We start from the raw sequence: 27,748 nt of genomic DNA, 5'->3' as shown, positions 1-27,748 counted from the left end.
TTGAGATTGAGTCATTTACACGAACAATGCCGTGCCACTGCCTGTGAAAGTGATCGGGATAGGGATCGGGATCGTCGTGGTCGTCTTGATCGTGGCCGCAGATGCGTCTGTGTAAATGTATCTCAGATATGCCTCTTTTTCTCTGCTGAATATCCTTGTATCCTTTGCGTGTCACTCAAGCGATCTACCAAACAACAACAAACAATATCTGGGAAGGGAGGGAAGCTAAAGGAGTAAGCAGCAGCAGCAGCATCCTTTGTGGCTTCCGTTTTCTGTTGGCTTTGATCGCGCAGGCTACTTAGCATTTTCCGTTTTTCCATTCCTTCTTTTGTCCGTGGCCTCGATTTTCGCATGCCTCGATGAATTTTCCGCGCGGCCAGGCCAGCCCGCACGGACAATGGGGCTCAACTTTTCACAAATATTTGTGTGGCATAATGCTTATACTCTATGCTGGCGACCAGCGGGAAAGTTTACAGATCGGGAATTAAGTATATGTAAATAGAGATATAGCCAGTGTCTTTTGCTTTCTTTGTCTTTCTAAAGAGCTTTTGAAATGAAAAAGTTCTTATTTTTACCAGCATTTTAATAACTTTCTATTATTATTATTATTATAATTTTTTTTTGTTTCGAAAGTCTTAAAATCTAAATGCATCGTTTGGATGGGTTTTCTACCTTTGAGAGATCGATTTGAACAGCTCTAAGTGCATTAAACACTTAAAACACCGAAAAAATTCAAATTCATCGATTAGATGCAATTATTTAAATGATATGAAACCAGATATCAATTGCAGCAGCATTTTCTGGTAATATCGAAAAACTTTCAATTCCATTCGGATAACGTCACGGGGGAGGACTCTGCTTTAAGTGTCAAAATTTTGTGTGTTGCTCTTACGCCCTATCGAAAATGCGTCAATCCATTCCGATCTATTCCAGACGCTATTGGGTGGCCTTGAGGCCTGGCCTTCACCACCTGCACCACTTCCCACAGCCAGTGCCACAGACGCGTCAGAATTTCTGGAATTGCCGACAGGCGGAGACTGAAGAGCAAGGCCAGCGGAACAACCAATCACAGTCACAGTCCATTGGGTCAGTCGAATTCAGACAGACCTCTTTTGCAGCGCCTGGGTCTGTGTCCGCGGCAGCTGACGATGATCCAGGGAGACGAGTGGAGTTGTTTATGCGACGATGCTATATGTCGGCTGGGATGATGGTGGCCGTCGCATCCTGGCAGTGGATGATCATGTCGCTAACGCTAACGCCGAATGTCAACTATGTGTTGGCCGGATTTCTCTGCCTGCTGGTGGCCTTTCTTACGCTCTTCGTGCTAAGCATTTTTGTGCGGCTGCGGAAGAACTTCTGGTTCAGTTGGACCCTGGCATCGATATTCGTGGTGCTGACCGCGATGGGTGTGAGCCTGCTTCTGGTAAAGCTTACCCTGACGACCGTTAACCTGACACTTATTGTCTCCTTGACGCTGCTCGTGTTTTGCTACTCGCTGGGCGCCTGGGTGCCAATGTCCCTACTGCCCGGAGAGTTCACGATGTGCATATGCCTGATCGCTTTCTCGGTGTCAAGCATCATTGTGACTTGGCTGTACATAGCCTTTGATAGTCCTGTATATCATTCTATATACTTTTCGTTGTTGTGTGCGATACTAGTACCCGCATCCGTGTACAATGCAGAGATCGTTCATGGCAGACGCTACTATATGCCGCCACATGAGTTTGTGTATTGTGCCATTTCGGTTTATGTCCATGCCATAATGTTCTTTGTGTCTATGTATTTTCTTATGTATCCACATGATATGGTAAGGAAATAAACAAAGTCCTTACGAAGCTCTTTTTATTAATATCAGTATACTTATACCCGAAAACGCAGCGTCGTAGAGCATGACCATATCTACTAGATTGCCGAATCTGGATCAGATCGGATCATTATTGTATCCAGAAAGAACAAATAAATCTTCAGTGGCTACGGAAAGGAGGGAACTGTGATATAACGGCTGATGTTGCTGTAAAAAGAGAAAAGGAAAGACATACGAGTATATAGCGAAAAACAGTAGCAGACAATACGTATGTCATTAGAAGGAAAGGGGATAAAGAAAGTACAAGAATTAACAGTAGAACATAAATAGTGGTCGAAATTTTAAGACAAGTGCGGGAAAGACAGATATGCGGACCACATGCACCCGCATTAAACAAAAAATCAATTCCGATAAAAGACATTTATCGGCATTCATCCACTGCGATTCCAACGCTTACGTATCATTACCGATAAAGTATATTTTATGGGTTACATAAATCATAAGCTCATATTTATACATATATACTGACTTAATACTGGGTATAAAAGTATGTAGATCTACTACCCTTACCGCGTCTAAAAACTTGCTTCTCGTTCTTCAAAGAAACAAAGTTTTTTAAATTTATAGTTTGCTTTACTCAACAAATCAATTTCACGGACTAACCACACTCGGACACTGCGACGAAAGATGTAAACGATACATAAAGCCGAAGCTTCATTGTTCCGGCCGTACAACGTACTTTACTTTTACATTCGGTAGTTTTCGGTTTACGGATGGAATGCGATGATGGAAGTCAGGGAACTTCATATTGTGGTAAAGGCATGAGTAATATTCGCGGATGTAACTGCGACGGCGGGTGTTGCCAAATACGTTATCTTCACGTAAGACAAAGCACATACAACAAAACACAATACGTAAAACACAATCTACATGCTAGTACGACTTTCATTTGCGGAAATCTAGTTAGTTTTTCCAACCAAATCATTCCTAACTTCAGACTTAGTATAATATAATTCCATGAAACTGTACGTGAAACCTATATTTTTTTGGTACGGTAGCCACACCACCGCCTGTGTTTCAGTACATACAGATTGATATAGAGCATATAAAATATGGCGAATGAAGAGGAAGTGCCGAAGGTCTTGCCCTTCCAAAGGAAGCTTCTGTTGATATTGTGGAAAAATCTATGTGTGCTTTTTGGACGCAAATGCCAGTTGGCTTGTTTAATAATATTTTCTTTAGTAATTCCACTGTTGCCCTTTTTAATACGGGCAACACGCACAATAACAGCAGAATTTAAGCCGAAACTCGATGAGTAAGTCGAAAAACAACTTCTAACCAAGTAAAAAAATAGAATGTTGTGTTCATTGATTTCTACACACTCAGTGGAATTATCTTTCTGTTCTCGCCGCAAAATAAAATTTTGGAGTTGCTTGTTAGAGGGCTGTCGTTTCCTGGCTCACATCAGTATCATATTCAGGGCTTTGTCGATGCCAGCGCCTTGGAAGAAGCTCTTAACAATGTTTTGTACAGAGGTGGGTACGGCATCGAGTTTCCTGACGAGTGGGCCGATATATCCGAATTTCCGCAAAATTTTCGGTTTGCTTTGCGGTTTCCCGCCTCCAAAGTAAAGCATTTTCATACAAATCTTCTGATATCGCTGAATGAAGTAGATGAATATTACGGTGAAAGTGGGTTTCTACATATTCAGACGGAAATCAGCTTTCACTATCTACAGAAAAAGAATTCTTCCCAAACTTTACATCGACCAAAACTCAAGGGAATATATGAAAATGAGATTTTGCTATGTATTTCCTATTTTTTTATATTTTTAATGGCTGTCTTTTTATTGCCTTTCACAATTGATGTTAAGGTAAGACTGAGTTGTTCTTTAATGAGTTTTCTAAGCTGTTCTTTAACCGTTGTTATTTGCAGAGCATTGTCGAGGAAAAGGAGCTTCAGCTGAAGGATATGTTGAATATCTTCGACGTGAGCCACTCTCTACAATGGCTGGCCTGGTATGTGAAGTCCATGATAGTTTTATTCATAATATCGCTGATTATAACGATTTTTTGGACGGTGATCCCTATGGGTCCTTTTAAAAACAAGCCCATTCTATGTTACACCGACTGGTCGGTCTTTCTGTTTTATCTGCTTGTGTGCAGCCACTCCTTCATATGTTTCGGGTTCCTGGTCAGCTCCTTCTGCGCTCGCAGCAATTGGTGTAGCATCATTGCCATCCTTCTGTTCATAGGCAGCTCTTTGCCCTATTTTGTCACGAACAAGGATAGTGCTGGGACACTGTTGAACATCCTGTGCAGCATTTGCGTTGTTTCAGCCATGAACATGGTCATGGACCGAATTGCCGTATGGGAGCGTGCATATCTGGGCTTGCAGTGGAGCAATATGTTTAACACATCATGGCTTGGTGACAGCATAAGCGTGGGTGCGATACTACTAATCATGCTGCTGTCTAGCCTGATCTCGATCCTCATCTGTCTGTACATGGAACGGGTAAGACCAGGGGAGTTTGGCACGCCACAGCCATGGAATTTCCCGTGCACCAAACACTTTTGGTGCCCGTCCAAATACATGCGACGAATATTATCCCCGCCCGGGCTGTTCACTGTCAGACCCAACGACGAGGAGCGACCTTCCTCAGTTCCAAGTTCCTCCAAGTTCATCGATGCCAACGCGGAAGGCAAAACCTCTGGTGTACAAATCAAAAATCTCAGCAAAAGCTTTGGCAAACGACAGGTGGTTGCTGGCCTTACATTCGATTTGTTTGAGAATGAGATCATGGTGCTCCTGGGACACAATGGAGCTGGCAAGACCACGACCATACAAATGTTAACGGGGACCATTACACCCAGCTCCGGCACAGCGGTCATTAATGGCTACGACATACAAACCGAACGGCCCCAGGCCCGTCAGTCCTTGAGTATTTGCCCGCAGAGAAGCGTCTTCTTTAATGGTTTAAGTGCGGCCAGTCACCTTCGGTTATACAGCCGCCTCAGGGGCCTCAAGGGGGCAGCGGTCAAACAGGAGGTGAATTCATACTTACGGAAACTTAGCCTTACGGAAAAGGCCAATACCCCTGCCCGGCTTCTGTCTGGGGGGACACAGCGTCGGCTCGCCCTGGCCTGTGCCCTGTGCGGCAACGTCAAGGTTCTGTTCTGCGACGAGCCCAGTTCGGGTCTGGATCCCTACTCCCGGCTCGAACTATGGAAGCTCTTGCTGGATGAAAAGCAGGGACGCACCATTCTCCTCACCACCCACCAAATGGACGAGGGCGAGGTATTGGCTGATCGCATTGCCATCATAAGCGATGGCCGGCTCCGTTGCCTGGGCACATTGGCGTTCCTCAAGAAACAGAACGACACCAGTTATCTGCTCACTTGCGAGAAGGGCCCCAATTGCAACGTGTCCAGGTTGACCCAACTGATAGCCGCCCACGTGCCCTACACTCGTCCACATAGCAACATCGGATCTGACGTGTCCTATCGATTGCCGCACCGCTTTTTAGGATCCTTTGGGCCACTCTTCAAAGACTTGGAGCAGCAGAAGGAGCAGCTGGATGTTGTGGGATTTGGTCTTAGCTCCACCAGTCTGGCAGAAATATTTATGTCGCACGGTGCGGAAGATCTTGGGAGTGGGGGTCGCACTAGCGGCGGCGGCAGTTCGGATGAGCAGAGCCAAAGCCAGGAACAAAGCCGTCATCCAAACCGTTGCTTGCGCTACCTGAGCCAATGGGAGGCTATGCTGCTGAAGAAGTTTCTCTACACTTATGATAGGAAATGGATGTTTCTGGTTATCCTGCTGGTGCCCATAGTCCTATGCATCGTGACTCTTCTTCGTAGGTCATCGGATAGCTCATGGCTGGCCAGGCTACCGCTAACAATAGCCGATTATAAAAGTGAGGACGTCAAAGTAATATTGCAATTGAAATCGGACACTCGCCCATTGCGGGATATAGCCAATGCCTACCAAGAGTTGGCCCAGCAATACTGCACCGTCGAAAGAACAAGCCAGAATGTAGAAGACTACATCGGCCCTGGACAAGAAACGCTCGAGAGGATATACGCAATGAAGAACAGTCTTATAGCGGCAGCCACCATCGACCAAGAGACGGTCGTCTTGAGTAGAAATGATCTCTTCGTGCATAGTGCTCCTATTTCGCTCAACCTCGTGTTCAACGCCATGGCCAAGGCGATGGTGGGTCCCGAGGCGAGCATAGAGGTAACCAATGCTCCCTACGATATGCCGAATGAAGAACCGTCTTTTGAAGAAATGGCAAAGCCTGTCGTCGCGGGTGGTTTTATTATTATATATCTGTGCATTGTCCTGGCGCTATTCGCCATCTTAGTGTCGCAGGAGAAGGGAACTCAGATTCGTATGCAGCAACAGGTGTCCGGCGTGGACATGACCACCTACTGGCTGTCCCACTTTATTACTGACTTGGCCGTCTACTTTGTAATTGTGATGGCACTGACATTGGCGGTGCGGGAAGTGTGCAAACCCGGGGAGATGCTGTTGATACTCATGATCATTGGAGTGGCGGGTCTGCCCTTTACCTACATGCTGGCATGCCTTTTCGGAGATTCCGGCTCGGCCGTGATGATAATTACCAACATCAACATTGTATTCGGTAGTATTTTGTAACTTCAGTCTCCGAAGAAGCATTTTATTCTAACACCCAACCCCCTTCCCGATTCCGTAGGTATAGGTTTTTCGATAATGATGCCATTGTTTGCGGCAACTTCTTATGCACTAACTTTTAATGTGATTGCATGGATTGCTTACTTGTGTCCTGTTTTTACTGCTGTTTATGCGGTCGCAAACTGCATTATAAGGTTTAAACATTGCAGTTCTCCTGTGCTTAAACCAAATAATTTTCCATTTGCGGAATGTACTCCCATAAAATCCGCATTGTTTACCACTTGCGCTTGCCGTGGTAAGTTGCTAGATACACACTTTTGAAACACACTCACGCATGTTTTTAGTAAGTTAATTAAAATCCGATTCGGAATCAGATTCATAATACCTAAATGGGCATTTCCATATAATTTTCTACCGACTATTTTTTTTTTATTAAATTAAATGAAAAAACTTTTATTGTGCAGTAATTTTCTATATTTTATAGTTATTTTTATACCCGATACTCAAAATGAGTAGGGTATATTAGATATGTGGTGAAAATGGATGTGTGTAACGTCCAGAAGGAATCGTTTCCGACCCCATAAAGTATATATTTTCTTGATCAGCATCAATAGCCGAGTCAATTGAGCCCTGTCTGTCCGTCCGTCCGTCCGTCCATCTGTCCGTCCCTATCAGCACATAGTGCTCAAAGGCTATAAGAGCTAGAGCAACGACATTTTATATCCGGACTTCTGTGATATGTCACTGTTACAAGAATATTTAAAAACTTTGCCCTGCCCCCTTCCGCCCACACAAAGGGCAAAAATCTGTAGCATCCACAATTTCAAAGAAACAAGAAAACTGAAAACGCAGTTGGTTTTCTAGTATCTTCAAAATTGTGGATGCCAAAGATTTTCGTCTTTTGTCGGGGCGTAAAATGGCACGGACAAATTTAAAACAAACTTGATTCAATGTGATATCACAGCAGTCTGGATACAAAATATCGTTACTCTAGCGCTTATTCTAGCAATGCGTTTTGATTTTTATCGCGTGCGAATGGCTTGTTTTTTATTACTTTTTTATCTGGAAAACGGTAATTTTTCCCAAAATCAACTTTTGGCACCAAGATAGATATAAGATTAGTAAAGGCCAATAGTACAGTGGGAAATCATGGGAATGCCCATACATTAAATTAATTTACGACTACAAGTTGTCTAAATTTTCAAGGCATTACCGACTCACCCGTATATATGCTAAACAAATTTCTTACAGACATTTGGTCTTGGGTGGAGGTGTGGTATTTGCTTATCACTGGTATTATGTACTTGTTGATGCTGATTTTCGGCGAATGCACAACCACGTTGTGGTATGGCATAAAGTATATTATTTGTAAAAGAAGAAAGAATGAAACAAGCTACGATGAAGATGTGGCTGCTGCAGCCGAAAGGATAAGTAAAATGTCGATCAAGGATCGCAACGAGCATGCTTTGGTCGTGAACCAGGTCTCGAAAAGATTCTGCCGCACGTCAGCTGTACGTGGAATATCTTTCTCTATCAAACCGTGAGTATTGATTAAAGTGCAGCAATAACTACAACTTATATAACTATAACAACAACTAATAAATTCCTAATTTACTGCAGGGGTGTGTGCTTTGGTCTTCTGGGCGCCAATGGGGCCGGTAAAACGACTACCTTTAAGATGATTGTGGGCGACATTGCCATGACGATGGGGAGTATTCACGTCAAAGGCTTCAGCATAAAATCCAACCCCACGGCAGCGAGAAAGGAGATGGGCTACTGCCCACAGCACGACACGCTCTTCGACTTCTGCACTGGCCGGCAAACACTCAAAATCTTCCTTTTGTTGCGCGGCACACCCCGGAATCTCCTCAGAAAAGCTTCCGAAAAGTTGGCCTCCGACTATGGGTTTCTTGTGCACCTGGACAACAAGGTCAAGGATTACAGTGGCGGCACTAAGCGAAAGTTAAATGCAGCAGTGGCCGGTGAGGGCACGTCGCTCATTTGTTTGGACGAGCCTAGCTCTGGGATCGATCCGGCGTCCCGGCGCCATGTGTGGAATGTCCTCTCCTCACTGCGCGACAGTGGGAAGGCGGTGCTACTTAGCTCTCATAGCATGGAGGAGGTGGAGGCCCTGTGCACGGAATTGGCTATTATGGTGGATGGGCAAATTCATTGCCTGGGATCGCAGCAGCGCATCAAGAATAAGTTTGCCCAATGTCTGGTGCTCAAGTTGCATGTGGAGACGAGTCTGGAAAGGTGATCCTTTAGGTGTATTCCATGCCGTATAGAGATAACTCTCAAACCCACCCACACAGCATGGCGCCCACTATACAGAAGATAAAGAATCAAATGGAATTAGACTATCCCAAGGCATCGCTAGAGTAAGTTCCATTCAAACCAACCAAACGCACTCTTAATAATTGCTTATTCAGGGAAGAGTTTGGTGGCAGGCTCACTTACCACATACCCACTGCCAAGCATAGATGGTCGAGTGTATTCTCATACGTTGAGAGGAACCGCAGCCCCTGGAAGTTGGCAGACTACTCTCTGACGCAGCCGTCGCTGGAAGATGTATTTCTGGACATTGCCAAGAAGAAAACTGAAGAAAAGAATCAACAAAAGAATCCAAACATGCAACCAGGGAACTCTGCTACCAATAAGCTACCTGCTTCGAAATCTGATCAGGATACTGGAAATGTTGTAGTGGAAAATAATGGTCGCACCTCTAGGGGAACCAATACATAAGCCTGTAACAATGTAAAGTGGGGCCTTGTCTATTAATAATTGCATCTAATATGAATATATCTAAAATATTATGAAAGAGCACAGTTATTACTGTCGAGCTAAAAATTTAGCGAGTGCGCTCCAGGTTCTAGTTATCCTTGGAGGTGTGCACATTGCAAAGATGGATCGATCGACGATATTAGAGGGTACTATTGCGTTGGTGGCGACCGCATAAAGTAAATATATATACATATATTCCTGAACTGTAGCAATAGCCAAGTCGATATGTCTTTCCGTTCGTCCGTCTGTCTTAAAGACTATAAGAGCTAGGGCAACCAAAGTTTGTGTGCAGAATCCTTTGATACCTTTGATACAAAATAGCGCCCCCTCTGTGGCATCTACATCCACATCCGTAAACGCATAATCAATAGTATATCCAGAAGAAGTAAATAAAATCTCAGTGGCTACGCTACTCCTTCCTCGCGCTTACTCGTATTCTCCGCCTGGTGCCCCCTTTAGCGAAGGGCAGCCAGATATGACGGCATGTATTGATGTGAGCTCAATACAAAACAGAAAAAATTAAAAGAGTATACCCGAAATGCTTTAATTATAATTAAAACATAACTAGTGTTCGTGGTTCTTCGTTTTCCCCGAGCTAACCAACAAATCAAATCCTCTCTTTTGCAAACAGCGATACCAAAAGACCGAGAGGCATTTATCAGTTCCGATACCAAGGCTTACGCGTAATTACTTTTGAAAAATATTGACAATATTGCATAAATCATACCTCCAATATATACCAACTGAGTACCGTGTAAAAAAGTAGAGCCGTGGCCCTTGTCGCGTCTCCCAACGTTCCAGCTCGTTTTCAGTATATCCAAGTTTTATTTGTCATCGATATAATAGTAAACCTGTACGATAAAACATTAAAATGGCCGCAGCGATAGAAGAAGATAGACGTTCGACGCGACTTACGAGGCGGAGCATGCTCTATCGCTCTGAGGAGGAGGAGGCCATGTCCAAGTTCATCTCAAATCTCTACAACTACGGTATACCCTTGATAGCCGCTTCCGTGCTCGTTTGGATTGTGGTTGCCAGCTGCGATGGAAAGGATATCTATTTGCACATACCGTTTCCGTTCTTCATACTCGTGATAATCGTGTTTCTTGTGATGATGCTGCTGCATTGTGTGCCCATGATCGCCCATGTGACGCTCTGCAACTGGATGTGGGCTCTTGTCGTTTGGCTCTGTACAACTGTGGCTGTCTGTTGCGTCCTCCACTTCTTCAGTATCCTGACCCTGCTGCTTCTACTCGCTCTCTCTCTTGTGCTCGTCCTAGTGCTTAACTTTTCGGGTGCCATGTGTCCGGTGGAATACCTGCCGGGTGGAGTCGTCTCTAGTGGCTTCATGATGGCCATGACCGTAGCTCTCATAATCCTGGGTACCGTTCAGCTGTGCACTGGCAGCATAGAGGTGCTGGATGCTTTTGTTAGCATTCTGTTCATCATGCTGATCGTGGCAATACCAATTCAGGCGCAGTTCTGCCACGGACGGATAGAGTACTTTCAAGTGGTTCCACGTATCCATCAAATGGTCAGCATTCTAACGCTTTACCTCACATCCGTCATGTTCTTCTGTTGCCTCATGTATTTTACTGTTCGGACGGAGCGGCATGAAACCGTTTCAACTGAAATGACGCCAACGATTGAAGACGAAGATAGTCGTAGATGAAACATAGGAGCTCTCAAATACAGGTGATATTCTGAAGATCCTGAAAATGGAGTTACCTCTGAAGAAGTCTAGTCCCTGTGGTAGGGATCCCTGAACTGAATAAATCGGAACATCTAGCTCAAAACCTTTCTGATTTATATTCCCTTCTGTAATTCTATGGATCCAGGGCTTTTATGTCAATTCCAAAATTATTTGTTTATTGAAAGTTTGTCGATAAAACAGCAGCAGTAACATCAATGGCAAATATTTATAATCAAAATGAATATCGCTACCAAATCGGAAGGCCAGAACGACCGCAAGAGGAAAATGTGGTAATTATCATCGATCCAGCAATTATGACTGTATTCCGGCGTCATGTATATTTCTTTGCTGCCGTCTTCTGTGTTTTGTCGATGATACCCTGGATCATTGTATCGGCCACGGAATATGACGTGGGCGAAAAGTGCCCAGTGCATCCTATTGTGTGGATATTGATTGCGTTTACGTGCCAGACGATATTGTCCTGCTGTCCCCAGACGCGATACTCGTTCCCATGCAACTGGATACTGGTGCTGTCCGTGGTGATATTCCTGACTCTATTCGGATGCTACTTTATCTACTCTGTCATCATTGAGGCATTACTGCTGTCTGTTTTGATTGCGGCCGTACTGTTGGTGATTCTCCATTTATGCGGGGCACATTGCCCTTCGTCTGTATTGCCCAATGCCGTGTGCACAGGCTGTATATATCTACTGTGCTTCCTCACACTCATTATACTTGCCATCCTGATGTTGGTCCTAGGCGATCGAATTTATGGACTAATCTTTGCCACAGTTCTGTTCTTTTTAGTCGTCTTGATGATACCCTTTTCTTCGCAGTACATTAATGGACGTCTGCAATACTCACCCCTTCCCGATACTCTGGGTTGTTCTTTGGGAATCTTCATATACTTTATCATAATGGTCCTCTGTTTGGCTTCTTTTAGATATTACTATCTGTACTATAAATAAGAGAGATCACGAATATATATATAAATGTATTTTATTTCATTAAGGAAAGTCATGAAATAAAATTCAAATCATCTCCAAAATATTATAACTGTAGAAATATGGATAAAAGAGATACGCTGGTGTACGGCATGCCACCCGATCCGATGATCACCTATACCCATCGCATCTATGGACTGGGCTTTCTTTTCGCTGTGATTGGCCTTGCCCAATGGATCATAATTGCAGCGTTAGACTATCATGTTGATTCGCTATCCAGAAGTCGATACGGCTGGTGGCTGGTGTGCACCTTCTTTGCCATAGCCACTCTGGCATGGACCGATTTTGGAAGAAAGTATCCCATTAATATTGCCATTATATTTGGCATTGTGGAGAGCTGTACATGGTACATAGCCTTGGAGCAGTCATTCAATCAGAATCATCTGGCCGATTTTTATGTTTTAGTCATCGTTGTCGCCGTTGTGCTGTGCTCCATCTTTTGGGGAGCCTACTTTCCCATGTATATTGTTCCCGGCGACCTGGTGCTCAGCGTCTTTGTGGCCTGCGCCAACATTATGTTGATCGTGTTCTTTTTCAATGCCTATGTCACTGGAGCCGATGGCGTTGAGGTAGCCGTTCGGAATTACTTTGCCATGTTTGCCATTTCAATGATTATATACACGGCCACCATAGTACACGATCGCCAGTTCAATGTCCCGAAGCACGAGTATCTCTTTCTTAGTGTCATCATCTTTTTCTGTTATATGATATTGCACGAGCGTGTTCTGGCCCTGTCGTTTCAGTATTCCAACCATCCTGAGTGTACCTTATTATAAGAAAACTTTAAAGATTTAACAAATGGGGTTTACAAATTAATTTAAATTTTTTTAATTTTAATATCCACTCCAATAAAGTATTTTGTTGTTTATTTTAAGATATAAACAAAATTTAATTATTATAAAATGATGTACTTACAAATTTTGTGCATCACCCAATATCAAATAAATTTGTACAATTAACATAACAATTATTCAAAAATAAACAGATATACAAAAACTAAAAACAATCTGGTTCTCGTGGGGTTGGGGTCCGACTTGGAACCTCCTGTTGGGCAAGTCCGCTGGGTGAATATTATCAAGCCTTCGCAGGAGTCTGGTGCTTGCAAGTCTCCTCGCGACCCATTTCTTACCCATTGTCTTGTGCACTCGAACGGAGCTGTGTGGCATGTGCCGCCAGTGGCAGACACAATGGGCGGAAGTGCCGAAAAGTGATACAAATAGGGATGAATTGACGGTGCAACGTGTCTCACAATTGTGGGATGGACACAAGACACACAGGGTGTGCTTTGCGGAACATCTGATTCAGCAGCAGTGCAAAAGTGTATGAAGTACGCGGTTGGTAAACAGTCAACATTCTCGGTGAAATTATGTAAACTACTTTCAATATTTGCTTAGAAAATCTGAAAACCGGTAACATAATTACAATAAATTTGGTAATAATTTTGATGAATGTACAAATATGGATTACCCAGGGTCCAGAACATCCTTGAGGGAAAGATCTTCCTATTTACCATATTTCGTATGTATATTTAGCCATAGAGGGCATAAGATCTTTGATCGTAAGAGCCCTCTTTCGATGACATCCCTCCGGGTGCTTTAATAAGATACTCGCTCATCGATTTAAACTGGATTACGGGAAGGGGAGGGGGCAAAAAAAAGTAACTATAACATAAAATTTACATAAAGTATACTTTACCTCTCGTTTTCCTGGCCTGGCCTTCTGATAAGCCGCCGTAACCGAAGGCCCTGCGAAGTCCTCTCTGGAAACAGGATTATGGAAAGAGTAAGGGATTGAGAAGGACTGAAGACTGGACTGTCCAAGAGCGAACAATGCGGCAGCTGTGGCAGGCAACGGATCAGGGTGGCGCTACAACAATACGTTCCGCTATCCACTTAAGGTCCAAGCGGGTCGAAACGAAACTCGTTATGAGTCACACAAATCTCAGACTACGCTTTTTGAGAGAGGGTCTACGATCTATCTTTCTTGAGATACCCAAGCCAACCATATACCACCCCAACATCGAAACGCGATCCTACCCCTTCTCTGGTCAGTCGCGAAAACAATCAGCGGCCATAAATGTTGATTATAACGATGACGAGTCCACGAAGGAGGAGAGATGATGAGTCTTACACCACCACCACCACACCACCACCATCATCAACATCATCTCTAACAGCATTATCAGCAGCAGCAGCTTTTTTTTATCAAATGATCTGGACCGTGAGCTACTTACCTTTAAGGAGAAAATATTAAAATCTTAAACGAAAATCGTGGGAATCGTGGGAAATTTTCACCTAAAGCGCATATCGAATGCAATTAAATGTTTGCTTGGGGAGGAGTCGCTACCTCGCGGTGGCTACCTCCTTTTGGGGGTTGTTGCTGCGCCGTTTTTCCAATTCCACATTTTAACCCCCAAAAAAGGTAAAAATGTTGGAAAATACTTATGAAAAATTCCGCTTGTTGCGTGGTCAGCTTGTGATTTACCTTTCCGGTGACAGAATGCGGAAGTATCTGTAAATCGAGACGCACGGGAGGGGGGCGCAACATTCCACTAACGACTTTTTGGTAGGCGGTAGGTGGTAGGCTGCTTTTCGGAATACGAATACGAGTGCGTAACGTGGGAAACTTCAACATCAACATCAACTGGTAGCATTTGCTTAATTAAATGCAACAAAATGTGGCAGCAACAGCAGCAGGCAGCAGCTTGATTTCTCCCCCAGATAAAAGAAAATGCCAGCCTAGAGGGTGGTGGAACTTTCACATAATCATTTCCATCAAGTCCCTTAATGACCTGGTTTTTGGTTCAATTTAAGGATAATTTCTTTCGATATTTCATATGACAAATCAGTTTATTTGCGTATCTTTTGCCTTGAGAATACTTCATTCATTCATTAATTCCTTACAGAATGTATTCAACCCAATCTTTAAGGTCATTATTTAACTCGGTCTCGGTTTCTGTTTGCCAGAGCTGCATCCATCTTTGACATCTTTGGGGTCTTCCAATGGCCATGGCTTCAGCATCACCACTGTGCTCCATTCCTTTCGGTTTGGTTCCTTGGCTTAATGCGAAATAATTACAACTTGTTCGCACATCATTCAATATCGGTGCTAAAAAGAAGAAAATATACATAAAGTATCTGTCAGCGTCGTCGTCCCCATCATTTGTTTGCCAATGACGAATGTGACCCGTCGCTGACGCTGATGCCGCTGACGATGATGATGATGAAAACGACACTTGCCTTATTTAGTTTTTGCAAAAAAACTCTTATGGGCGCGTCGGTAAAATTTCAAAGTCGGCATCATTAACACCCAAACGCGCCATTTTGAGTACGATGTCGAGATGTCGATGAGCGCGAGGGCCTGGTGGAGTGTTGATGGTGATTGATGTAACTTTTCAGCCAACCAACGAGTGGGCCTCGATCTCTCGAGTGAGTGTACCAAATTGGTAGCTTGCACCGTCAGCCCATCCCCAGGCACTAGGGCTCTCTGAGTACTCGTGTTTGTTGTTTTAGTAGTCTGTAGTCTTACCGTCCTCTGCCATCACTCTCTGGCAGTCCCACTGGTCTATGCTAATTTGTTATTTTAGGCATGTTTGTTTTCATACTGCTCTGTACCCTCCAGCCAACAGACGACTCTCGATAGAAAATATTGACACGAGAATGCGACACGAGAATGGCAGTGAGGCAGTCTGGGATTCGGGAAATGGTAACTGTGTCCTGCCCCTGAGGCGAAATGGGCTCTGAAATAATAGCAAACAAGTAAACCAATTAAAGCAAAAGATACAATTTGAATTCGTAATGAATTTTACCTACCTTCCTAAGAGTAAATTAATTTGAAAATAATTTGTAAGATTTTTCCCCAAAAAAAAAAAAAAAAAGAAGAGGGTTAGGGATAGAGTTACCATCCCGTTTATAGACGTTCAAAAAGCCTTTTGAACTGTATGTAAACTTTAACCAGAGAACTCTTCAATAACCTTATTAACCCACTCTGGAAAGTCAGTCCGAGAGTCTAGGACTTTGACAAGCATAATCTGGTTATAACCAGCACCCCGGGGTGGTCGAGAAAAATCACCCAAAAATCCCATCTAAGCGAAGATAACAAGTTCTAACCCCAAGTAAACTATAACTCAACGGACTAATTATGAACTCCGAGAGAGACAAAGGTGGTTGAGTCCCAAACCAAATGGCAATTGCACATTGACTTCATCACTCGACCAGGGCCAGAGCCAGGCCCCTAACAATCCAGTCCGAAACCAGACTGGAACTCAAGGAGCACTGAGGCTCAAAATATTCAATTACCACAAATTTGTCGGCACAGCATAAATGCAATAATTAAGAATCAAGTTGCTACAAGAAGTGGACTGACTACAACCAAAAACCCCGACCCGACCAGATAAATGTTGAATGCAGGGTTAACCGAACCCTGAAAAGATACAGATACGAATGCGAATGTACGAGTATTCCTGCATTGGCATTGCCTTTGCCATTGGGGTGTCCAACTTCCGTTTTGGAAGTCATGTAACTTATTTCTTGTTACGCTTGAGAAATTTTTACAGTTGACATTGAGACGAGCGAACGGCGACAATAACAGAAAACTCGAAAACTAACCCAAATAGGTTTCGGAAGCTGCGGTCGACCGACCCCTTGGAAATCCCGACAGCCCAAGGAGGAAGGCCGCTCTGCAGAGGGGTAGGGAAAGGTAAGGGCTGTCGCTGACGCCCCTTCTGGCTCTGCCTCTGGCTGTGGCAGTAACAAAGTAACTTCTTTTGCCTCGGATGGGACTTTGTTTTAGTGGCAGTGCGGCATTTAAATGTGTTTCCAATTTGTATCCCATATCCTTATCACTACCACTGCCCCTGCCCCTGCCACTGCTGGAGTGGCACTCGTGAGAGAATTCCCAGCAACCGCAGTCCCGACCCGCTCGACTGACTGCCTTCTGCCCCGTCGGGCGACATCCTTTTAAAGACGAATGCGACACCACCTCATGTTTCCCCTCAATGGTGGTTCCATCGTTCGCTCGAGTAGCGGCATTTGGGTTTTTGTGGATTTTAATTATGGGTGACAATGGTTACGGCATTGATTTTCGATATTTGATCATTCGCTGCGGTTAGTTAACGCTCTTTAGCGTTGAAAGTGAGACAATGGGACTTCCATATGGAATTACACGACTAGCCGCACTTGAGGAGAGTCCACGCTCTGGGGACTTGATTTGCATGATACTTGCTGTTTTGGAAGAGTGATTTATTAAGGTGATACAATTTAAGCAGGGACAGAGACAGTGCAAAGAATACTAAGGATTTTTTTCCCAATAGGATTCTGCACCGTTTATTCTGGCCCTCTCGGGTCCGTGTCGGGTCCATCCGCTTGGTCAGAGTCCATCCATCTTTTAGCAGCTTAGTGCAATTCGAGGAAAATTGTATAGACGCCGCTGCCGCCACACTGTCTAAGAGTTTCCACTTGGCCAGGCCAAAAAAACAGGTAACCGAAAGACCTTCCTTCTACCTGACCATGAAAAACGCCTAAAACTAATTGAGACCGCCCTCATTGAATAATTTCAGAAATTTTTCTTTCCTCCTTCTTTATTTTGTTGGTTTGAGGTTGAGGATGAGATTCATTTTGATGTAGACAGAAAGGTGCCACAGAGAAGCACTGCAAGAACTGTGGGTAATGATGATGTATGGGTAATTTGAATGATTAATGGGCTGCGCTTTATGTCAGGGTTCCGGTCGTAGTTGACGGTTTGCTTTCCCCGTCTTTTTCCCTGTCTGTCGGTAAAAGGATATTTGTGGGCATACTCGTAGATGTGAAATTTAATTAAAATAACTTTATGGTTGCCCAAAAGAACGGACGGGAAAAGAAGGCATGCGAAAAGGTGCATCAGGGGTCACTGATTTGATTTGATGCAAGAAATACATAAATGGGATCAATTGAGAATTATTTTAGGGGAATTCTCGAATAATCTTCCCTATGTGAGATATAATAGAGGGGAGGTGGAGTCTTATGAAATCTGTGTGGCTCTATTTTACAGAGAAGCTTATTCGTCAAAGGTGGGGTTCTTTTGAATCAGTCTCCCAGTATATGCATTCTAGTACGAGCCAAATATTAAACATTCCGCTCATCCAAAAGGGCTGATTGGCCCTATAGAGATTCTTTAAGCAGTGGAAGTTCTCATCTGAATATTCAAGATTCATCTTCTGCTACATTTTCCCCCATTAACTTTTTATTGTATATATTTGTATCTACATACAAAGCTAGAAGAGTTCCCATAAAATTGAACATTTAAGATTCTCCCCCTTCATTGCCTTCAACATTTCCTGAACATCGCCAGCTTTAAATCTTTTGCAGTGAAATTATGCCTCCCAAGAGTGCTGCGTGTTCTCTGTCGTTGTCCTGTAGCTGGCTTTATAATCGTTTTGAACTATCTGACCATAAGCCCTGGACCAATAAGGCCGCTGCCTCCTTTTGGCGGCAAAGGCCCGGCTGTGGCCATAATCAGTGCACAATCAGGCCAACGGTCCGACGGAGCGGATGGTAAAAATTAACTTTTTTAATGAATTACGTAAAACACACAGACACTCTCCAACAAGGGGGCCAAAGGGTGAAAAAGGGTGGTCTCGTCGGCAGACAGTTGCAATGCAACGCAATGTTACGTGACGCCCGAAACGCATTATGTCATATCGCTGATTGAACCAACGAAGCGAGCCACCGAGCGCTGAACACTCCTGAGCTGGCGAAATGCTGTTGGCCTAGAACAAAAGGCCACAGAAGGCAGGAGAGTGCCGAGAGTCATCCCAGTGGTCATTAAAATTGTATATTTTAATTTGATTTTGCTCTTGCAATTTCCATTGGCAATAATAATCATGTAACGAGACCACAAACTCATGCACGGCATCTCTTGATCATTGCTAAGCGGATGATGAGAGAGAGAGAGAGAGAGCGAGAGAGGGAGAGAGAGAGCAAGGGGCGAGGAGCAGCAGGGGCAGCAGCTTATAAGGCTATTATATCAATCGAGCCTAAGCCATGATTGCGCGGAAATCCCCCCCGTCTCCATATCCTAACCCCTTTTGGACCGCTGCTTGACGCAATTGAAAAGACAAATCCTCGTTGTCTTCTTTTGATGCATCAGCAACAACTGCACCAGCAGGAGCAACATCAGCAACGGACGCGCCTGCTGCATCTAGCGCCAATTGTATCTGAAGAGCGGAGAGTCTTTGTATCTGGTTATCTGTATCTTCAACTCCTCCTTGTCAGTGGTGGCCTTTCGTCGTGGCCTGTGCGGACAATATGTACGGATTTATTCTCCTTTACTTTCGCGCAATGAATACGCGGCTTATTCGATTATTGTATGTGCAAAAGTCTGCTTTTCATTTTCTTTTCAGCGACCATGATTGAACGCGAGTTATCTTTCAGGACTTAGGCGTTGTCTCTTTTCCAATCCCAATCGCAGAAGCAGCAGCAATCGTATGACACAAAAGGAGGTCACACACAAGGACTCAGCGACTGTCAGCGGCTTATCCATCCTCCCCCCTCTCACCAGTCTTTCGTGAAGGATGTGTGAAGATAATTGTCAAGGTTCACGGCTGCCTGACTCGATGATTATGAAACCTCTTTTTTCTTTTTCATATTTTCACATTTTCCATTTCATATTTCCTATTACTTTTTTTAATTAAATATTTGTGGCTTCCTTTTGAGTGGCTTATTGACGGCTGGCTTCAATTATACTTTAGGGCATAGTAGTACATATCAGGAGAACCCCTTATTTCCATAGAAAGTATGTCAAGTTCAGGGTTGTATATTGTACTATATTTATATTCGGTTATACCCAAATAGGAACTAATTTTTGTCCTACAATAACCCCCGAATGAGATATATAGCTGATAAGTAAACATGTCTGTTTATTCTCAAGCTGAATCAACAATTTATCTACTATATTAAGTACCAAACAATTTCATGGAGAGTCTCGGCATTCATCATATTTGGAGGCTTTCGCTTTTTAAAATAAAGAAAGAAGAGAATTGGCAGATGGAAGTTAATTAAATAACGAATTTTCGAGTTCAGGGTTAAAGTATATAAACTTTTACATATATGTATACATATGTATGTATATCTATAATGATCAATCTCAAAGAATATATATAATTTCAGCTAGAAGAATCTTCTACATTTCCCTATAAATTAATTATATTAATTGGTAATTAATTGCTAAACGAGGAAATATATTCCCAAAGCTGATCAAGCAACCACTTTCGAATTGCAGTTAAGCGACCCTTATATTTTCGTCCATCTTCTTGTCATTTGTTGGTGTTTACTCTGGTCGGTTTTTCGCAATTACTCACAGGGAAATTCCGGGAAAGGCAACGGCCACGTCAACGGCAACGGAGGGAAGGGGTCGGAGCACTTGGTCTGGTAACTGGCCCGAGGGGAATTGGGATATTGACTTAAAGCGTCGGCACCGGCCCCCAATGGCAAATGACAGATGCTGTCAGCCACAAAATGCATAAGCAAATACACAGATACACACAGGCACACACACTCTCGTGAGCTCGGGGGGTGGTAGGGCGACTTTTGGCTCTGACTGTCGGCTGTGTGGCTGTGTGGCACATGCATTTTGTGCACGAGGCCGCAACGGAGGCTCATTAATTATGAAGGTATTAATATTGGACCAAAGCATACACCACCCATACAGGGATACAGCCATCATTGACAGCCCATGCATATATGCATCTGTGTATGTAACTACATATACATACATACGCATAAATTTTGAGCAAACATAATTTATTACAACACATATTTGTTGTTCCTGCTGCTGAACTGTTGTACTGAACTGGTGCGGCTGCTTGTGACTTTGTTTATTTGTTTGTCGGTTTTAACGCTCAAAATATTGTTTGGGTTTGAGCGCAAAAAATAGTATACACACTGGACACACACACACACACATATTCACGAGAACATGCACATGCACAGGAGTATGTTTGGGGTCAGCGCACTGATGGCAGTCGAAAGGCGCCATTTTGGGCAGCCATTTTGTTTGGGGAATGGCCTATAATAATTTATTTAGGAGGTGGAATGGAATACCACGACTAGACAGATCAGTTGGAGGTAGATCTGACAAGGACTTCGTGGAGAGAAAAAGGAATGAAAGTAAGAAGAATATATCAATATATCATATCAATATATCAATATATTTAGAGACTAGGTAACCCGTCAGCTATTGTCGCAATATTGTGAACTATTTCTGTATCATTTGTAGGCATGAATTGAATCAAGCCGTTCAATGTTTCCGGTGGTGTCTGAATTTTGGATAGGTGCACTTTTTCTGATGTTCAACACATACCATCTGAGTAATGTTTGCATTTGAGCGCATGACAATGGGGACATTTTTTGTCCATAGCATCAATCAGCATTTTCGGATGATCGGAATATTCAATATTTGGCTCGTACGCGAATGCGCGACGTAGAAAATGTACTTGTTGTCGTTGTCTGCCGTAGATATAATATATGCATCCATATATATATATGTATATGTATATATAAGAGCGTACTTTTAATTCTTATTAAATTAGTTAACTACGACTGGACGACATATTACGAAAAATTCGATTAAAATTTTTTAGCAAAACCACCACCTGAGAAAATATTTCAAATGGGAAAATTCAGAAAAGAAATTCGAGTGCATGGGAATTTAAGGAAAATATTGAATATTTTGCAAAGGTTCCTGTGACAGAATAGTTTCCCACACCAGGTGGGTCCTGGTCCTGGCTTTTAGGACACACAACACGATCCCAGCGGCTCCACACCACGGGGGATGTGTGCAGTTTCTAGCGAAAGGAACCCGAGGAGGCAGAATCGTAAAATCTTTCACACCTTCGACTCGGCTGGATGTCCAAGATATGGCGGGAGGGAGGGTTTTTTCGAGGCGACAGAAGTTGACTGATTAATCGGAATATATCGATCAGGCCCCGAAGGCAATGCAGCAGACAGACTGGCGTTAATGTTCCGCTTTCCGACCCTGGCCACGAGGCTGCCTGCTGATTCGAGTAGTCCCACACCCGGTCCCGGTACCGGTCCCGTTCCCTATACCAAAGCCTGCACCTGTGCGCATCCTGCAACGTTTCAGGTGTGCGCATTAGTCACAGATACAAAACATTTCGAGAGGAGAGGGAACAAGAAGGACACAGGCAAGGACAGCAACGATGGGTATGAGAGGACATTAACGAGCCAGGCAGTTAGTCGTTGCACCCCCTGCCACCGATGATGTAGCACTTTGCATGGTAATTTCGTGTCTGCCACGCTGAGCGGGGGGAATTCTTTTCGGGGTCCCCCGGTTCCGGAGACTCCTCTACTCCCCTACAAAACAAAAACCCGCTGCACGTATATGACAAATGCCTTTCAATGCCACAAAATATTCACAGTCATGGCCATTTAAAGCGAGTCCCCTCCCAATGCACCCTCTGACCCCTTCGGGCCGGGTCCAGGGACGGTACAGGGCCCTGCCGATTTGTGCCAAATCATTTGCCTAAAATAAATTAAATATGATTTTGGTTTCTCAGCCGGCCGAAAGCTGATTTATGGGGGCTCCAACTCAAACCACATAGTCCTAAATTGGTCACAGGACAGGCTGAAGCCACTCCCACGTGTTGCTTAGTGGAGGGTTAAATAATACTGTGCTTTACGTAAACTTTGATTAAACTAAATAATTTGTAAGTGTACATATCGCTTTTACTTGTAGAGAATTTCTGGCCAGAGCTCAAAGAATTTTTGACGACTAAATGTTTGGAATCGGTGGATCAATGGACTCAAAAGATTATTGAAAAAGCATGATCTATTTTATAAGCAATGAACGCATTATAATGAACGCCTGATTTGAGTCTAAAGCAAACTTATTTGAAAAAATAAAATTTCCTTTATTCCTGTTCATTTACTCATTTGATAAATTAATTATGACACACATTAATGAATTATTAAATTCAATTACAATATCCTACCTACACTTCATTAAGGAAAGATTAAAAAATATATAAAAATAAACGAAAATCGAAATTTAATATCCATGAACCATAAAAAGCACACAGTATGTGTGAGTTTTTCCAGTTTTTGGTATACAATTTATGATCAATTTTTAATATATTTTATGTGAATATTTAATTTGTCGCCCGAGAACCACCTTACACCACACCACACACCAGAGAATTAGGATTATGCATAAATCGTTTCGGTTTTCGGCTACGCTTGTTGTTCGCGTACATTATTAATATTTGGATGTTAGTGACGCCTAATTTAATATTTATTTATATTCGAATATATAATAAGCAGCACAGCAGCAGCAGCACACATTAACTAATTAAAATTTAAACAACTCGAGAGACTAAGCTAAGCGCCAAATGAGTGGAATTCTAAATAAAGCAGCAACCCCTCAAAAATTATTATTAAAATAATATTAACGATTCATAGCCACGGTAACCGATCCCCATTCCCATCCTGTCTCTCTGGTTTTTCGGTTAGTTCTTGTCTTCATTTTTGTGTAGCTCGTTATCCGGAGAGAATCGTCTGATGTCTAATGTCGGATGTCTGGCCTTTGACTCTTTTTCTCCACTCTTTTTCTCGTTTTTTTTTTGTCTTGGACGCGTTGACTAATTTTCATAAAATAACAATCGATTTTAAAGCCGAAGAAAAAAAGGTGTGAAGTATTAATAAGATGTCAACGAGAAAATGTTAATTTCGTAAATAAGTCGACTTTTGGGGACTGCCTTCTCTCGCGTTGTTTTGTCGTGTTTTGGCTTTTTTGGAGCTATGCGGCCATTGTCTCGTCGCGCCAGAAGCCAGAAGAAATCTCCATTCGGAGTATGCATAATTAAATATGAGTATAGATCTCATATTAGAAGGGCGGAATTGTAATAGAATGAATGGAATATATCAACCACTTGACCCTTAATGGACAGCTCTAAAACGAATCGATTTGATCCACGAGATAATGATGATTTCGGGCTTATTTTAAACTAGGCTTTTGCATATAACTCAAATAAAATTCACAAATATTTGCATACAAGCGATTAGTCATACACTTGATATTTTTAATATTTCTCTCTACAACGAGTGTTCTTTTTCGGGCCATGATATCACATTACCCATGGGCCATGGCTGCTCAATTCCTCTTTGGTTACTTCATTGACAGAAAATTAACATAACTATTGATCCTATGACATATCCTTTCGACTAAGATATGTATGTATCTGTGGGTCCGACCGAAGGTAACCGCATTTTTCATTTTGTTTTTTTGTTTGTTTCTCTTCTCTGTGCCTTCCTTTTGGGACGAACATCATCAACTTTAACTTGCACTCGATGTCTCACCTTTCGAATGATTTATTAAAGTGTCATTAGTGCACGAATGTTGGAAAAATGAAACGAAACCGATGCCTGATGCCTGATGTCGATGCAGACACACACACACACACACATACTATTGAGTAGCTGTTGAAGCATGTGAGCAGGCGAGGGGACGGGGGGAAGACAAGCTGTTGGGTCTGGAGTGCGGTAATGAAGTAACCAAAGTCCCCAGCATACCTCAGCCACGTCCGCATCCAACATCTCCCCGGCATCATCATCGATCGTGTAATGGCTGCGTTAAGTAGTTGATGTCTGAGGTGGTTTGCCTCTTGTAAATTTAAATGAAGCAGCCATCCGTCTCTAGCTCCATCTCAACCTCAATCACACTCTCGCTCTATTACCGTTAGCCCATGATGCCATGATCTCTTCCCTTTTGACCCATCGTTGTTTGTGGCTGGACAGCACCCATTGATTTATTTCCAACCATAAACCTGGCTACATTTTCATTTCGAGGCGAGAAAATTAAGTTGTTGGCCTCTATCTGATGGGTTTCCCCTTTCCATCTGATAAGATCCATAAAAGTGACCATAAAAGTTATATACGACTCAACAGCACTTGACCTAACAGATCAGCTGTCAACGGTTTATCAGATGCATAAAACAACATACTCGGATATGCCGATAAGACTTTATGTAAATTGTCTGAAAATGGTGCATCCATTTTAAACAAAATGAAAGCTACATATAAGACATTTTTAGGAAAGGAACTGGAACTGAATCTCAAATTTACTACCTATTAATTTAATACAGATATTCCTTCTAGACATGCAAATTCTTTCTGCATCTAAAAGCATTACCGAAAAAGTATTGAAAGACATTTTGGAACTAATTTTTATTTGATGATCGATGTAGTGATGATGGATACTTTGGATTCTAAAACGTTTACTGGATGTGCGAGCAGTATTTACAGAGTATTCATGGGTTAAAATTCTTCCGTTTGATAAGATTCGGTTCTGTTTGAATTTCAGATCTCTTAGCCGATAAAAAATTACAGCCTCTTTCCAAACAATAACATTAGTCGCTGTCAATATATGTACATATAACCCCCCTCCATAGGGATCCCAGACTCATTTCCATTGCGACAAAACACACACACACACAAGAAATTGAAATGCACATACAAAATTATTCAAATGCGTTAAGTTATGAAGTTATCACGATGGCACTTCTGCTCCAACATTCCCCAGGGCCCCATACCCCGCCGGAGAGTGACAATGGGCTTCCCTCACGTAGTGCTGCACCACACGTGGGGATCCCTCTGAACGGCCAGTAGTTGGGACCTGGACTCCCATTGTCAGGGGACATTTGTTTTTGTGCGCTACAGTTTCGCTGAGCGACTGCTATGCGGCCCAGTCCAAGTCCCAGTCCCAGGCGATTATTTATGGGGTATTAGGCAGCCCATTGCGATCCCCTCCCAGATCCGTTCTCCAGCTCAGAGATCCCTCCCTGCTTATTTTGACAGTAACAAGTTGACCAGCAAATATATGTGAGGAGGGGACGGGACCGACAGCAACTAACTGTCGCCGTTCGCCACGCCACGCCACGCCGCACCGCTCATCGTTCGTTTTGGTACATATTTCATCGATTCATTTCCAAAGATGAAGTTATGAACGGCTGGGCTGGGATCGCGGTCTAAGAAAAAATATACAAAATTTGAATATTTGATTGGGACGTTTGCCAGCTCCGATCCGATCCGATCCAAGCTCAAGCGAATGCTTCCCCACAGCCTCAATCATCAATTTATGCGGCGTGAACGGTTATCATTTTTGTTGTATACAATTCTCTTTTTTTCTTTTTTTTGTTGTTGTTGTTGAAAGTTTGGCAAGAGGAGAGATACTACGTGACTTGAGCAGGTGTTCCACCCATCGATCGTGCCAAAAACGGAAGTTGGCGGCCCAAATGGGCCGTGGTCAAGGGTGGCAGTAGCAGTGTGCCAATATGAGTGAAGGTTTTGTGAGTAAATTTCGATCAAAGATCAATGATATTGTTACAAGTGAAGGGAAAATCGCGAGCTCTGCACAGGTTCGCCTGGATATCGATCGATTAAAACAGGTATAGAATTTAGTATCCATCGGAGACCGTGACTACTGTATGTTTTTTAAATAAAAATAAAAATCTGAATTTTATTAATTTGTATGTAAATTTAACAAAGCAACACTATACTTAAATATTTATTTGTATTTTGTTTGAAAATAAATACTTAAAATGAAATTTCAACAGGATACAGTTTCTACTACTACTAATAGAAATTACTTGCAATATATGGATTCATTAATTCATTTTAGCCCTCATTAGATTTTGTTTAGGAATTCGGTTTTTTTATCATTGAAATTTGACAACATTTCATTTAGTATATTCCTTTCCTCAACCAACCTCCACAATTCCAATATTTTTCTGGCACGAACTGTGTTTATTTTACCATTTATTTTGCTTTATTTTTTCTAAGTATGCGTAAGCCCATTGTCTGTGAGCGACAACAACAAATGTGCAAAAATTAATTACGAAATAAAAATTAACAATTTTTAAAACCTAAAATAATTGTCAACCAAAAACAATAACAACCGTAACAACAAAAACAGAACAAAGAGAATAGTGAAAAATAATAATATAAAAAAAACTGTAACGGTTTGTGAAGCATACATTAATAATCATAAATCATACACACAAAAATGTGCATAAATTTCCGAAATCACAAAAATTATTAATTTACGCCCCGTAAAAGAATGAGGCACACAATTAACGAAGCGTATGGGAAAAGCATATCAATAGGTGATTTTTCAACCACAAAAAAATAAAGAAAAAACCATACTCGTCTATAGAAACTTTAGCGAAACGAAACAAAAAATGGCTTGACAAATTAGCAAACATTAACTAAAAAGTTTAAATGCTTTTCAGCATTTACAGAAATATTTAACTGCGATTTAAATAAATAAATATGTATTGGATATATGTATTGTATATAAAGCCCCATCATTTGAGCTTCTTCAGATGTTGCCCTATCAATGATGTCCGTAATCTGAGCCTATTTGTCAAATAGCCCCCCAAACTAGTAGCGATTTATATTTTAGTTAACAGTTAGTTTGACTGACAATGAATGGCAAATTTTGCAAGCAGTTTTGGCAACCTAATATTATTTGGAAAGGTATCAAAATATTTGCAAGAATTTTGTAAGAAAAATTTAGACAACTCTTTTAAGGAATTATTTTTGAATTTCTTTGCGAATGGAATTTCAGAGTACATAATTTCGAACTTTTAGAAATAGTTTTAAATTGAATAATTGAATGAAAATTGAAGGCCAGAGAAAAGAATTCTCCCTGAAAAATGTGTATTAATGAAAATTGAATATACAAGACTTTTGAAATAAGAAAATATTGCAGTTATGCATATGTTCATGAGCATTAATGTTAATTTCCGAATTT

The 27,748-nt window shown here is 42.3% G+C and overlaps 5 protein-coding genes and 3 long non-coding RNA genes across 9 annotated transcripts; 7 read left to right on the top strand and 1 right to left on the bottom strand.

Annotated features, from left to right (window-relative positions):
* The first annotated feature begins 819 nt into the window (after positions 1-819).
* LOC6902366 (uncharacterized) lies at positions 820-1,908 on the top strand. The gene is made up of 2 exons (XM_002133276.3): positions 820-1,807; positions 1,879-1,908. Exons 1-2 carry the CDS (start codon positions 905-907, stop codon positions 1,891-1,893), a joined length of 918 nt encoding a protein of 305 aa, XP_002133312.2. The 5' UTR covers positions 820-904; the 3' UTR covers positions 1,894-1,908.
* Positions 1,909-2,773: 865 nt separating this feature from the next.
* On the top strand, positions 2,774-9,279 carry LOC6902365 (ATP-binding cassette sub-family A member 3-like). Its single transcript, XM_002133275.3, has 8 exons — positions 2,774-3,119; positions 3,191-3,677; positions 3,740-6,452; positions 6,525-6,758; positions 7,715-8,003; positions 8,084-8,719; positions 8,779-8,844; positions 8,896-9,279. Exons 1-8 carry the CDS (start codon positions 2,917-2,919, stop codon positions 9,206-9,208), a joined length of 4,941 nt encoding a protein of 1,646 aa, XP_002133311.2. The 5' UTR covers positions 2,774-2,916; the 3' UTR covers positions 9,209-9,279.
* A 611-nt stretch (positions 9,280-9,890) lies between these two features.
* On the top strand, positions 9,891-11,156 carry LOC4816221 (uncharacterized). The gene has a single exon (XM_001355771.2). The coding sequence runs from the start codon at positions 10,119-10,121 to the stop codon at positions 10,917-10,919; it is 801 nt and encodes a 266-aa protein (XP_001355807.2). The 5' UTR covers positions 9,891-10,118; the 3' UTR covers positions 10,920-11,156.
* On the top strand, positions 11,126-11,937 carry LOC4816116 (uncharacterized). Its single transcript, XM_001355770.4, has one exon. It carries the CDS (start codon positions 11,156-11,158, stop codon positions 11,906-11,908), a length of 753 nt encoding a protein of 250 aa, XP_001355806.2. The 5' UTR covers positions 11,126-11,155; the 3' UTR covers positions 11,909-11,937.
* A 52-nt stretch (positions 11,938-11,989) lies between these two features.
* Positions 11,990-12,790, top strand: LOC4816192 (uncharacterized). The gene has a single exon (XM_001355769.4). It carries the CDS (start codon positions 12,007-12,009, stop codon positions 12,718-12,720), a length of 714 nt encoding a protein of 237 aa, XP_001355805.2. The 5' UTR covers positions 11,990-12,006; the 3' UTR covers positions 12,721-12,790.
* A 461-nt stretch (positions 12,791-13,251) lies between these two features.
* LOC26532860 (uncharacterized) lies at positions 13,252-21,580 on the bottom strand. Its single transcript, XR_004469165.1, has 6 exons — positions 21,281-21,580; positions 15,473-15,683; positions 14,239-15,052; positions 13,640-14,177; positions 13,412-13,568; positions 13,252-13,343 (listed from the first exon to the last, which is right to left on the bottom strand). It is a non-coding gene; the product is annotated as an uncharacterized lncRNA (long non-coding RNA).
* On the top strand, positions 18,145-19,646 carry LOC26533611 (uncharacterized). Of its 2 annotated transcripts, XR_001451481.2 has the most exons (3): positions 18,148-18,474; positions 18,531-19,229; positions 19,323-19,646. It is a non-coding gene; the product is annotated as an uncharacterized lncRNA (long non-coding RNA). The 2 variants fall into 2 exon arrangements; XR_004469166.1 differs by having other exon boundaries at positions 18,145-19,229.
* Positions 21,581-23,982: 2,402 nt separating the features above from the next.
* Positions 23,983-24,651, top strand: LOC117184021 (uncharacterized). Its single transcript, XR_004469168.1, has 2 exons — positions 23,983-24,172; positions 24,316-24,651. It is a non-coding gene; the product is annotated as an uncharacterized lncRNA (long non-coding RNA).
* The last annotated feature ends 3,097 nt before the right edge of the window (positions 24,652-27,748 follow it).

This window comes from Drosophila pseudoobscura, chromosome 4 (genome assembly GCF_009870125.1).
Source record: "Drosophila pseudoobscura strain MV-25-SWS-2005 chromosome 4, UCI_Dpse_MV25, whole genome shotgun sequence".
Lineage (NCBI taxonomy): Eukaryota > Metazoa > Arthropoda > Insecta > Diptera > Drosophilidae > Drosophila > Drosophila pseudoobscura.
Note: the sequence above shows the minus strand (reverse complement) of the source record. Positions and strands in the feature narration are given on the sequence as shown.